This window comes from Mirounga angustirostris, unplaced genomic scaffold (assembly GCF_029215605.1).
Source record: "Mirounga angustirostris isolate CCGP_5_RB_7025 unplaced genomic scaffold, mMirAng1.0.hap1 SCAF_8, whole genome shotgun sequence".
NCBI lineage: Eukaryota > Metazoa > Chordata > Mammalia > Carnivora > Phocidae > Mirounga > Mirounga angustirostris.
The window spans coordinates 87665977-87680289 of NW_026991716.1; the positions used below are offsets into that span (position 1 = coordinate 87665977).

General features: G+C 35.7%; 1 protein-coding gene across 6 annotated transcripts in view; it reads left to right on the top strand.

Annotated features, from left to right (window-relative positions):
• Positions 1–14313, top strand: part of GRIK2 (glutamate ionotropic receptor kainate type subunit 2) — a 668588-nt gene that overhangs the window by 281535 nt on the left and 372740 nt on the right. For all 6 annotated transcript variants that reach the window (XM_064597923.1, XM_064597922.1, XM_064597921.1 and 3 more), the window contains exon 5: positions 5865–6046. In XM_064597923.1, the coding sequence (XP_064453993.1) occupies positions 5865–6046 (182 nt within the window). The remainder of the gene's footprint in view (positions 1–5864; positions 6047–14313) is intronic.

The following is a 14313-nucleotide window of genomic DNA, read 5'->3' on the forward strand; positions in this document are numbered from 1 at the left end:
GATAGGAATTTTTTAGAACATGATAATTTTCAGAGGAATACTGGGGGAGGTAGGAAGATCGCTGGAGATCTACAGAGGAAAATACATACCCAGTATTGTAATTAGACATTCCTGCTGTTTAAGCCCATTTCCCTTTGGATAAAATCCCCATCCACATATATTAAATTGCAAGGATGCCATCAAATAACTCATTAAATAAAGTGGGTAAACATGCATTCTTTGAATATTTTGAGTCCATCTTCCTTTTTGTCAACTCTCTCTTACTATAAATAGTTGTTTTAAATAACAAAACTCAGAGATTTGTATGTAATTGCCAGATAATGGGGAAGGCAAAGGATCTAGAGTGAAAATATGGTTAAAAGAGAAACAATATCGCAGGACAGAGCAACGAAGACTTGGAAGCCAAGAGAGAAGTCTAAGCACCTGGTGCAGGAGATGGTGAAAAGCAAAATTTACAAATCATGTTTCTACTTTCAGTATTCAAAAGCTCTCTGGATTTCTTTCCTCTGATTGGAAAGCTGAACTAATTTTATTCCAAAAACTGAAGGTGAGAAGCATTACAGAAATAACTTTTGTATTAAAAATTAAAGTGTCAGGACGCCTGGGTGGCTCATTTGGTTAAGTGTCTGCTTTTGGCTCAGGTCATGATCCCAGGGTCCTGGGACTGAGTCCTGCATTGGGCTCCTTGCTCAGCCCCAAGCATCTTCACCCTCTGCTCAGCCCTGAGCATCTTCTTCCTCTGCCTGCTTGTGCTCTCTCTCTCTCTGACAAATAAATAAATAAAATCTTAAAAAAAAAAAAGTGCCAAAGTCAAACTATATCTCATGCAGTTCAAGACTGAATAAATGCTATGATTCCAATCACTATATTTATCCATGAAATGATGTCTTGCACATAGTAGACATGCAGTAAATACATGTTGAATGAATGAATAAAAGCAACATTTTACTCTAATTCTTAAGTAGGAGATGGCAGTTCCTACTAGCAGCAGTTGTTTTCATTTTTTTTTTTTTTTCTATTTTAGCTCTTCAATATTACTCCTCAGGGAATCTGGCAAACTGAAATCTGTTACATTAATGCCAACAGGGATATATGTGTGTGAAGAGAATAAGTAAACATTTATTGTACCTGATGGCTCAATGGACCATCCACATAAGCTCTTAAGAGACTTGGAAATACTTGGCAGTATTTATAGTTAGGGTGGACTCTGCAATTACTATATGTGGATTTTATGCTTTGAAAATTTCTATTTTTTTGAATCATTTGGGATTTTTCAGTTCAAAACTGTTGGACTAATCTCTAACTATGTAGCTCCTTTTTCTTTGGTAATGAGTTAATCTCTTAAAATTTCAATTAAAATTTTGATGTTATTAAGTTTTCAGTCTAAATTAGTGTCAAAATAACTTCCAAGGACAGATTTAATAACCAGCACTTTTTAAAAATATATATTTTTCCTAATCTTAGCAAAAATAACAAAAACATTGACAACTGCCACTTTTTGAGAGTCTGATATGTGACAGTTCCTTTTTTGGTGTTTTATATATTAATACATATATGGTTTTACCTTATTATAGAGAAGAGGAAGGCAAAGCAGAGAGAGATATAATGTCTTACACAAAGTCATGCAGATCATATGTTTTTGAACTGAGATTCAAACCAACACTCAAGCTATTTCTACAATGACAAACTAAATCCCCAAAATTTATATTTAACTTGTATAAAATCTTCTGAGATAAGTAAGCCTTTATTTGGCAGAGGTTAGTATTAGAACATTCTGCATCTATATAAATAATTTTATGAGAATAATAGAAATTCAGAGCTAGGAAAAGTTTAAAGATAATCCAATTTGGTAATTCTTAGACATTTTGGGTTTTATATCATCTTACATTTTTAATAATAATTGAAGATCTCTAAAAGCATTTGTAAGATATTTTCATAGGTTTTCTTTAATATTTGATTTAATGGGAGGAAGCGGGATTTTCCTATCTGTTTCTTCACTATCTGATTAGGATGGGCACTAAGTTACATTATGGAAATACATGGAGATGGTTTTGAAGGGGTCTATTTTTTACCTCCCTCCTACTCCTATTAATGGCACAATAATCTACCTCCACCTCCCTCCTTCTCCTAGTAATGGCACAACAATCTACCCAAACCACCCTAGTAGAACTGTCCTTACCTAGGTCATCAATGATTTTGTAGTTAAATTTAATAAACACATTTTAAAGTGTTTACCATTATTTCTTTGTTAACTAGCAACCCTTGACATGGCTGATCACTCCTCTCACTTTGAACCCTCAGCTGACCTGATCCTCCTATGATCTCATGCTCAATGGAAGCACTGTCTCTCCCTAGCCGCCTAAACCAGAAACCTGGGACACTTCCCTGACTCAGCCCTCTCCCTCACCAAGTACTGTCAGTACTTTCTCAAAAATCTCTCTCTGGTCCATCCACTTCTATCTCTCCCTACCATCTTGCCTTGCACACACATCTTGGCCTTTCCTAACCTGCTTTATTATAACTGCCTTCCAACTCTTTCTTCCTCCAGTTTTAGCTCTTCTGATCTGTCCTCCATATTGAAAATGTGAGTGATTCCTTTTCTTTTTTTTCTTTTCTTTTCTTTCCTTTCCTTTCCTTTCCTTTCGTTCTTTTCTTTTTTAGAGAGCGAGGGGGGAGTAAGAGGGGAGGGGTTAGAGGGAGAGGGAGAAGGAAAATCCTAAGCAGGCTTCACGCCCAGTGTGGAGCCCAACATGGGGTTCAGTCATGACCTGAGATCATGACCTGAGCTGAAACCAAGAGTCGGACACTTAACCAAGTCGGGCATCTGAGTGATTCTTTTGAAATGTGGATTCCAAGTGGGCATTTTCCACTACCCTTAAGACCTTAACTCTGAAATAATTTACATGGGCTTCTTAAGGAACCCATGCCCTCTGAAATTACACTGGTCACCACTTCTTCCTTGTTTCTTAAGATTCTTTGCCCACGGTCTCTCACCTCCCTACCAGTATAAAAAAACTTTTTTTTTTTTTTTTCCTATCTATTCCTTCCACTCTTACTCCTTTTATTCAGGTATTAACTGAATGTCACTTCCTTTGAGGTAATTTTCGTGAGCATTCTCATTCCAAGTTCAATGATTCTGCTGTATTCTTCATCAGTAATTGCATTTTCCCCACCAAAATATTATTTGCCATTTTTCATTTATAATTGCCTGCTTAATAGCCTTTACCTGCCCTCCCCCACATATTTTTAACATGGTATGGGCAGGAAATTTGTCTATTTTACTTTTCATTGTATTGCCAATATCTAGAACACTGCTTGACCCATAGTAAGAATTTAATAAACATTTGTTTGATGTGGGAGTAAATGAATGGTGTCTTCTTTTCTTTCTCTTTTTCCTACAGTCAGCTGTATTTACAGTTTTCTGATTCATGTTTCCTAATGAAGTTGGAATTCATTCTTTGAATTATTTTATTGTCTTATGCTACTAGCTAATATAGTTCTTATCTTATAATATCGTTATGCCAAAGTGGTTCAAAAGTGACTCCCATATGACACTTAGCTGAAACCAGACTTATCTTTGGAAATTGGCCTCATTTTTTGATGACCAGGAAAATCATCTGGGAAGACTGTAATCCTCTGCAGAGTCTGATTCAGCTATTTAGATTGTAACCAGCTTCATAGATTACTGTCATACCTTCCAAAGTTTGGGAGCCATTGCCTTCCTGCAATTATATTCTAGTTTATTTATAAAAAGTAGTTAAACAATGCATTCCCATGTGCAAATAAATATATAGACTTTTATACATGTTTTGGAGGATTTTCTAAGTCCAGTGTTAAACAACTACAGGTATTACAAATTCAAATATTTGTTTTTATGTTTGTTTAGCTTGTTAACATCTGTACTCATTATATACATGTTAATTCTCTAGACTGAATTGTATTATGTTTAATGGGTACCTTTAATATCAGTTAATTATGTAATATTAATTTTACTAAAGTTAGTAAATATTTAAATTTATAAAACAAAATGAGACAATTGTAGTATACTGTGTAATTTATGTAATATTATTTATAGAATTTTAAATGGCAAAATTATAAAATAAATAAATTTTATGAAACAATATTTTAAAAGCAAAAGATACTAGGTATATTTGTGAATTTACATATTTTTTAAACTGTATGTCTCATTTGAGGATGCAAATACTGAAAACTAGTCATGTTAATTTTATTAACTATGTTGAAACATACTGAAGTGTACCATTATATGTATGAAGGTCTATTTATTTAAAAAATGAATGAAAAAAAGTCCTAGAATTAGATTTTACTCTCTGGATCATATGTTATTTTAATATACAGTTTTTTTACTCATAATAAGATATATTTTTATTCCTGTTATTCCAGTTTCCATAAAGTAACGCACACACACACGCACACACACACACACACAAACTCACAAAGAGAAAGCTCCAGATTAGTTATTCACAAATATATTCCTTTATTATTATTTGTTCTACTAATATTTATGAAGGTAGTTCTTCAGGGAAGACAGAAATTGAGAGAAATACAGAGATGAGATGGGATAAAGGGTAAATAAGAAAGAAGAGGAGGAGGAGGAGACAAGGAAATTGCTTAATTTGATTCAAGCTAGGATAGAATTAGATGATCCTTTTTTTCTTATCACATTTTTTATATATTGGGTCTTTTATATGAGTTCTTGAAGAGGTTTCATTACTTGAAGTTTGTATAAAAGAATAAATCTGATGATTTGTCTCTGTTAATTAAAAATATCTTACAGTGGGCGCCTGGGTGGCTCAGTTGGTTGAGCGACTGCCTTCGGCTCAGGTCATGATCCTGGAGTCCCTGGATCGAGTCCCACATCGGGCTCCCTGCTCGGCGGGGAGCCTGCTTCTCCCTCTGACCCTCCCCCCTCTCATGTGCTCTCTGTCTCTCATTCTCTCTGTCTCAAATAAATAAATAAAATCTTTAAAAAAAAATTAAAAAAAAATAAATAAATAAAAATATCTTACAGTTCTATATTAAACATGTATCTACTAATTTGATATAATTTTTGAAACACATACTTGGGAGCTACTTCTCTAGGAAAATATTTGCTTTACTAATAATGTGTGTGGTTATATTTATTTCTGAAGTTAATGTTATATCTTGCAAATAGTACAAAAAAGTTTTATTTCTTTAATTTAATTATGGTTCAGGCTACTACTTAGAGTCTATTTTATTAAAGAAAGTTACCTTACTCTTACGTATATACCAAATTACTAGCCCATTACTTGTAACCAAAAACAAAAAAGTAACCAGAGTTTCTAACACCAGAGAATAATAACATAAATTACGTCTGCTATAAAATACAGTGTGAAATGGATGAACTAGAACAATAGTTACTGACATACAACAACTTTTAAGACATTGTCACAAGCTACTATTCTTGTAAAATACAAAACAAAACAAAGCTCTATGTATATATGCGGAAATGCATAGAAAATGTATGGAGGAATAATATTTGTAAGCTATTAACTGTGACAACGCTTTGGGAGCAGAATTGGGGTACAGAGGGAGATTATTTTGCTCTATATCCTTTTATTTATTTAAATTATTCACATCAATTTACAATCATGTATGTCTTCCATAATTTGTAAAAGAATTTCTTAAAGAATTTTGAGAAATGATCATTTTAACAAAAATAACTGGGGATGTGGAGTTAGGAAGTAGGAATTTCAGTGGTCATACCATGAAATGCACATATACATGGTCAAGAAAATCAGGTGTTGAGGTGAATATGTTCTATGATTCTATGACCTACTCTGTTTTTTCTCTAATATTCTTTTTCTCCCCTTTTTTCATTATAGGTCTCATTCGATTGCAGGAGCTCATCAAAGCTCCATCAAGGTATAATCTTAGGCTTAAAATCCGTCAACTACCTGCTGATACAAAGGATGCAAAACCCTTACTAAAGGAAATGAAAAGAGGCAAGGAGTTCCATGTAATCTTTGACTGTAGCCATGAAATGGCAGCAGGCATTTTGAAACAGGTAATCTTTAACTTACCTAAATTCTTGGTTTCTTTATTACATTTGCATTTAAAGCATGGTTTTTTTGTTTGTTTGGTTGGTTTTTTTTTGGGAGGGGAGAGAGTGAGCACAAGCAGGGGAGGGGCAGAGGGAAAGGAAGAGAAATCCTGAAGCAGACTCCCCTCTGAGGGCAGAGCCTGACTCAGAGCTAGATCCCAGGACCCTGAGATGGTGACCACAGCCAAAATCAGGAGTCGGACCCTTAACCCACTGAGACACTCAGGTGCTCCTTTTTTTTTTTTTTTTAAATCAAAGTGTTATTGTCACACAGTTAAAATGAGCCAGAGAAGTCACTTTGATGTAATTTTCTGATAAAAATCTGACATTTGCTTTTAATTAATTCTTAAAGGAAAAGTAAGCAAATATTGATGCTCTTCAAAGCACATTGTTTGAAGTTCTGAGATTACTTTCAAATGGATACAATGCTGTTTGCTATAATGAATGTTGGTTATTGAGATATTTCTGTTTCGTACTGAAATGAAGGAATAAACTGAGAGTCAATGACTGAGCATCTCAACCATTACAATCAACCCATTGAAAAAAGAGAAAAAAAGATTTGCTATTTAGCTGGCATCTTCCAGGAGATGCCTTACACATTTGATCTTATTTAATCATGACTGCAACCCCATGAAGTAGAGACTATCTTCACTTCAGAGATGAAGAAATGGAGTCTTAGAAAGATTGAGTAACTTGATCAATGACCAGGAGCAAGAAATAGCAGAGGGATTGATATCTCACCTACGATGTTAAGTATTCATTCCAGAACAAAGCGTTGCCTGACTCAAAAGATAATACTAAATTGATCAAATGAAATAATTCATAGCAGTGAAATCTTTTAATGTTGTTTCGGCACTATTCCACCCTAAGAGCATACTGCAAAGCAGCAATTATTATTCTCCCATATATTACAGATGAGGCAAGACATGGATGTTGGTAGTTAAATGGCTAGTATGAGCCAATATACTTACTATGCATAAAGTCTAGATTTGGACCCAAGTCTTTGGACTTTGTTTTTTAAGCTCTTTTATACATACTGGCTGATATCACAGTGGCTTGGGATTAGTCAACTGTCCTAAAACCTCTCATGTATAAGATAAATTTCTCTACTAGAGAATTATACAGATTCAGATGTCAAATTATACCCCATAAAATGTAACTATCAACAGTAAATGCCTGTTACAACATGGTTAGTTTACTAAGCAGATGTTTGTCTAATCTTCCAATATGAATGTTGGTTTCACTACAGTAAAATCTTTAATTGGATTTGGAAAATTGCTCTAGTGTTATATTTGGGTAGTAAAGCATATGAAATTTGGGTGTGTTTTTGTTTCTTGTGGGTCTTTTTTGGTAGTGAATAAAGTGATACAATAAAGTAAGCAGTGAAATCTAGACTAGGGATTTATTTTTCATATATACTAAAAACAATTCTTGGTCATATTTAAAATATACAGACTTGGAAAGGAGAGCTTTACTTTATGCCCAGAGTGAGAAGCACTCTAGGATTTGTCAGGACAGAGCTTTGATAGGTTTTCTCTAGGCTTCCAGCAAGTATGTAAATGATCAGTTGTCTTGTCTCTAAAGTAACTGACTTATTTTGCATATCTGAAAGTTTACAGTATCCATCAACTTTAAAAATAGAATTGCCATTCTGCCTTCTATTTGATATATCCATTATTTTATAATTGTTTTCTTATATGTAACCTGCTCTGTTTGCAAAATAAAAACAGAATTAAGATAATATTTAAAATATATACAGGGGCATCTGGGTGGCTCAGTCGGTTAAGCATCTCCCTTCAGCTCAGGTCATGATCTCTGGGTCCTGGGATAGAGCCCCACCTAGCATTGGCTCCTTGCTCAGCGGGGAGACTGCTTCTCCCTCTCCCTCTGCTCATGCTCTCTCTCTCTCCCAAATAAATAATCTTGAAAAAAATAAAATAAAATATATACAGCAAAAGAAGTTAATAGTTTTAGCAAGATTAGTAGATGAAATATCAGAGCAAAGGTAAAATGATAATATGAGAGTTAAGATGAATTCAGAGTAACATTAGTACACAGAATGCATGTGTTTAGATTCTGTAACACTAACAAACCACATATATGGTGTTTGTTTTTTTTTTAATTTTACTTTATTATGTTATGTTAATCATCATACATTACATCATTAGTTTTTGCTGTAGTGTTCCATGATTCATTGTTTGCATATAACACCCAGTGCTCCATTCAATATGTGCCCTCTTAAATACCCACCACCAGGCTAACTCATCCCCCCACCCCCTCCCATCTAGAACCCTCAGTTTGTTTCTCAGAGTCCATAGTCTCTCATGGTTCTCTCCCCTTCCAATTCCCCCCCTTCATTTTTCCCTTCCTACTATCTTCATTTTTTTTTTTAACATATAATGTATTATTTATTTCAGAGGTACAGGTCTGTGAGTCAACAGTCATACACAATTCACAGCACTCACCATAGCACATACCCTCCCCAATGTCTATCACCCAGCCACACCATCCCTCCCCACCCCCACCACTCCAGCAACCCTCAGTTTGTTTCCTGAGATTAAGAATTCCTCATATCAATGAGATCATATAATACATGTCTTTCTCTGACTGACTTATCTCGCTGAGCATAATACCCTCTAGTTCCATCCATGTCGTTGCAAGTGACAACATTACGTTCCTTTTGATGGCTGCATACTATTCCATTGTATATATATATACAAAATCTTCTTTATCCATTCATCTATTGATAGACATCTTGGCTCTTTCCATGGTTTGGCTATTGTGGACATTGCTGCTATAAACATTGAGGTGCACGTAACTCTTTAGATCACTACATTTGTATCCTTGGGGTAAATACACAGTAGTGCAATTGCTGGGCTGTACAGTAACTCTATTTTCAAATTTTGAGGAACCTCCATACTGTTTTCCAGAGTGGCTGCACCAGCTTGCATTCCCAACAGTGTAGGAGGGTTCCACTTTCTCTGCATCCCTGCCAAAATCTGTCATTTCCTGACTTGTTAATTTTAGCCATTCTGACAGGTGTGAGGTGGTATCTTATTGAGGGTTTGATTTGGATTTCCCTGATGCTGAGCGATGTTGAGCACTTTTTCATGTGTCTGTTGGATATTTGGATGTCTTTGGAAAAATGTCTGTTCATGTCTTCTGCCCATTTCTTGATTGGATCATTTGTTCTTTGGGTGTGGAGTTTGATAAGTTCTTTATAGATTTTGGATACTAGCCCTTTATCTGGTATGTCATTTGCAAATGTCTTCTCCCACTCTGTTGGTTGTCTTTTGGTTTTGTTGACTGTTTCCTGTCCTGTGCAAAAGCTTTTTATCTTGATGAAGTCCCAATAGTTCATTTTTGCCCTTGCTTCCCTTGCCTTTTGGTGATGTTTCTAGGAAGAAGTTGCTTCAGCTGAGGTTGAAGAGGTTGCTGCCTGTGTTCTCCTTTAGGATTTTGATGGACTCTTGTCTCACATTGAGGTCTTTCAACCATCTGGAGTCTATTTTTGTGTGTGGTGTAAGGAAATGGTCCAGTTTCATTCTTCTGCATGTGGCTGTCCAATTTTCCCAAAACCATTTGTTGAAGAGACTGTCTTTTTTCCATTGGACATTCTTTCCTGCTTTGTCAAAGATGAGTTGATGAAAGAGTTGAGGGTCCATTTCTGGGCTCTCTATTCTGTTCCATTGATCTATGTGTCTGTTTTAGTGCCACTACCATACTGTCTTGATGATGACAGCTTTGTAATAGAGCTGGACGTCCGGAATTGTGATGCCACCAGCTTTGCTTTTCTTTTTCAACATTCCTCTGGCTATTCGGGGTCTTTTCTGGTTCCATACAAATTTTAGGATTATTTTTCTATTTCTTTGAAAAAAGTTGATGGTATTTTGATAGGAATTGCATTAAATGTGTAGATTGCTCTAGGTAGCATTGACATCTTCACAATATTTGTTCCTCCGATCCATGAGCATGGAATGCTTTTTCCATTTCTTTGTGTCTTCCTCAATTTCTTTCATGAGTATTTTAACTTTGCCTCTTTGGTTATTTATTCCTAGGTATCTTATGGTTTTGGTTGCAATTGTAAATGGGATTGACTCCCTAATTTCTCTTTCTTCTGTCTTGTTGGTATATAGAGATGCCACTGATTTCTGTGCATTGATTTTATATCCTGCCACTTTCCTGAATTCCTGTATGATCTCTAGCAGTTTTGGGGTAGAGTCTTTTGGGTTTTCCACATAAAGTATCATATCATCTGCAAAGAGTGACAGTTTGACTTCGTTGCCGATTTGGATGCCTTTGATTTCTTTTTGTGGTCTGATTGCTGTGGCTAGGACTTCTAATACTATGTTGAATAGCAGTGGTGATAATGGACATCCCTGCCGTGTTCCTGACCTTAGGGGGAAAGCTCTCAGTTTTTCCCCATTGAGAACAATATTCACTGTGGGTTTTTCATAGATGGCTTTTATGATATTGAGGTATGTACCCTCTATCCCTACACTCTGAAGAGTTTTGATCCAGAAAGGATGCTGTACTTTGTCAAATGCTTTTTCTGCATCTATTGAGAGGATCATATGTTTTTTGTTCTTTCTTTTATTAATGTAGCGTATCACATTGATTGATTTGCAGATGTTGAACCAAACTTGCAGCCCAGGAATAAATCCCACTTGGTCGTGGTGAATAATCCTTTTAATGTACTGTTGGATCCTATTGGCTAGTATTTTGGTGAGAATTTTTGCATCCATGTTCATCAGGGATATTGGCCTGTAATTCTCCTTTTTGATGGGGTCTTTGTCTGATTTTGGGATCAAGGTAATGGTGCCCTCATAAAATGAGTTTGGAAGTTTTCCTTCCATTTCTATTTTTTGGAACAGTTTCAGAAGAATAGGTATTAATTCTTCTTTAAATGTTTGGTAGAATTCCCCTGGGAAGTCATCTGGCCCTGGGCTCTTGTTTGTTGGGTGAGTTTTGATTACTGCTTCAATTTCCTTGGTGGTTATAGGTTGTTCAGGTTTTCTATTTCTTCCTGGTTCAGTTTTGGTCGTTGATACATCTCTAGGAATGCATCCATTTCTTCCAGATTATCTAATTTGCTGGCATAGAGTTGCTCATAATATGTTCTTATAATTGTTTGTATTTCTTTGGTGTTGGTTGTGATCTCTCCTCTTTCATTCATGATTTTATTTATTTGGGTCATTTCACTTTTCTTTTTGATAAGTCTGGCCAGGGGTTTATTAATCTTATTAATTCTTTCAGAGAACCAGGTCGTAGTTTCGTTGATCTGTTCTACTGTTCTTTTGGTTTCTATTTCGTTGATTTCTGCTCTAATCTTTATTATTTCTCTTCTCTGGCTGGGTTTAGGCCTTATTTGCTGTTCTTTCTCCAGGTCCTTTAGGTATAGGGTTAGGTTGTGTATTTGAGACCTTTCTTGTTTCTTGAGAAAGGCTTGTATTGCTATATACTTTCCTCTTAGGACTGCCTTTGCTGCATCCCAGATTTTGAACAGTTGTGTTTTCATTTTCATTTGTTTCCATGAATTTTTTAAATTCTTCTTTAATTTCCTGGTTGACCCATTCATTTGGATGCTCTTTAGCCTCCATGTATTTGAGTTCTTTCTGACTTTCCTCTTGTGACTGGGTTCTAGTTTCAAAGGATTGTGGTCCGAAAATATGCAGGGAATGATCCCAATCTTTTGGTACTGGTCGAGACCTGATTTGTGACCTAGGATGTGATCTATTCTAGACAATGTTCCATGGGCACTAGAGAAGAATGTGTATTCTGTTGCTTTGGGATGCAATGTTCTGAATATATCTGTGAAGTCCATTTGGTCCACTGTGTCATTTAAAGTCTTTATTTCCTTGTTGATCTTTCCTCAGATGATCTGTCCATTTCAGTGAGGGGTGTGTTAAAGACCCCTACTATTATTGTATTGTTGTCAATGTGTTTCTTTGATTTTGTTATTAACTGGCTTATATAATTGGCTGCTCCCATGTTAGGGGCATAGATATTTACAATTGTTAGATTTTCTTGTTGGATAGACCCTTTAAGTAGGATATAGTGTCCTTCCTCATCTCTTATTATAGTCTTTGGTTTAAAATCTAATTTGTCTGATCTAAGGATTACCAACCCAGCTTTCTTTTGGTGTCCATTAGCATGGTAAATTGTTTTCCACCCTCTCAGTTTCAATCTGGAGGTGTCTTTGGGTCTAAAATGAGTCTCTTGCAGGCAGCATATCGATGGGTCTTGTTTATTTATCCAATCAGATACGCTGTGTCTTTTGATTGGAGCATTAACCCATTTACATTCAGGGTAACTATTGAAAGATATGAATTTAGTGCCATTGTATTGCCTGTAAGGTGACTGTTACTGTATATTGTCTGTGTTCCTTTCTGGTCTATGTTACTTTTAGGCTCTCTCTTTGCTTAGAGGACCCCTTTCAAGATTTCTTGTATGGCTGGTTTCGTGTTTGCAAATTCTTTTAGTTTTTATTTGTCCTGGAAGCTTTTTATCTGTCCTTCTATTTTCAGTGACAGCCTAGCTGGTTATAGTATTCTTGGCTGCATATTTTTCTCATTTAGTGCTCTAAATATATCGTGCCAGTCCTTTCTGGCCTGCCAGGTCTCTGTGGATAGGTCTGTTGCCAATCTAATGTTTCTACCATTGTAGGTTACAGACCTCTTGTCCCGAGCTGCTTTCAGGATTCTCTCTTTGTCTCTGAGACTTGTAAATTTTACTATTAGATGTCAGGGTAATGGCCTATTTTTATTGATTTTGAGAGGGGTTCTCTGTGCCTCCTGGATTTTGATGCCTGTTTCCTTCCCCAAATTAGGGAAGTTCTCTGCTATAATTTGCCCCAATATACCTTCTGCCCTTCTCTCTCTTTCTTCTTCTGGGATCCCAATTATTCAAATATTGTTTCATCTTATGGATTCACTTATCTCTCGAATTCTGCCCTTGTGATCCAGTAGTTGTTTATCTCTCCTTTTCTCAGCTTCTTTGTCGTCCATCATTTGGTCTTCTATATCACTGATTCTGTCTTCTGCCTCATTTATCCTAGCAGTTAGAACCTCCATTTTTTATTGCACCTCATTAATAGCCTTTTTGATTTTGACTTGGTTAGATTTTAGTTCTTTTATTTCTCCAGAAAGGGTTTCTCTAGTATCTTCCATGCTATTTTCAAGCCCAGCTAGTATCTTTATAACCGTCAGTCTGAACTCTAGTTCCGACATCTTACTAATGTCCGTATTGATTAGGTCCCTGGAAGTTGGTACTGCCTCTTGTTCTTTTTTTGAGGTGAGTTTTTCCATCTTGTCATTTTGTCCAGAGGAGAACAGATGAATGAGAGAACAAAATGCTAACAGGTAACAACATCCCCAGAAAAACATACACTAAACAAATTAGAAGAGACCTGAAACCAGGGGAAAAGAATGGGAAAGAAAGAAAAAAGAAATATGATCAAATACGATCAGGCTGGTGAATAGATCAGTGCCACACACTAGATTTTGGGCATATTTTGGTCTGTTAGAAGAAACTGCCTCCCAAAATTTTAAGGAAAGAAAAACTTATATATATACAAAAATAAGGGTAAATATGATGAAGTGATAGCATATGAATGTAAAAATGAAAATTATAAAAGATTTTATAAAAGGAATTGATAAGAAGTTGGTTGAAAAAAGAAAGAAGAGAAATTTAAAAAAAAAAAAAGGGAGAGAATGTGATCAGGCAGGAGACTCGAACAAAGCCATACACTAGAGATTTAGGGTATATTTTGGTCTGTTAGAAGAAACTGTATCCCAAAATTTAAAGAGAGAACAATTTATATATATATATACCAAAAATAGGGTTAACTACAATGAAGGGATAGAATATGACTCTAAAAATCAAAAATAAAAAAGATTTTTTAAAAAATGGATTGATAAGATGTTGGTTGAAAAAGGGAAAAGGAAAAATAAAAAAAAACTAGAAAAAGTAAAAAAAAAGAAAATTAAAAAAATTAACTTTGAAAGACTAAAGAATCATGGCGAAAAAAGCCATGAATTCTATGTGCTGTATTTCCCTACTGATGGAGTTCTACTGTTCTCATTGATTGTTCTCATTGATCGGTAAACTTGGTCTTGGCTGGCTGTTCTTGCTGATCTTCTGGGGGAGGGGCCTGTTGCAGTGGTTCTCAAATGTCTTTGCCGGAGGCGGAATTGCCCCACCCTTGAGGGGGCCTGGCTGAGTAATCTGCT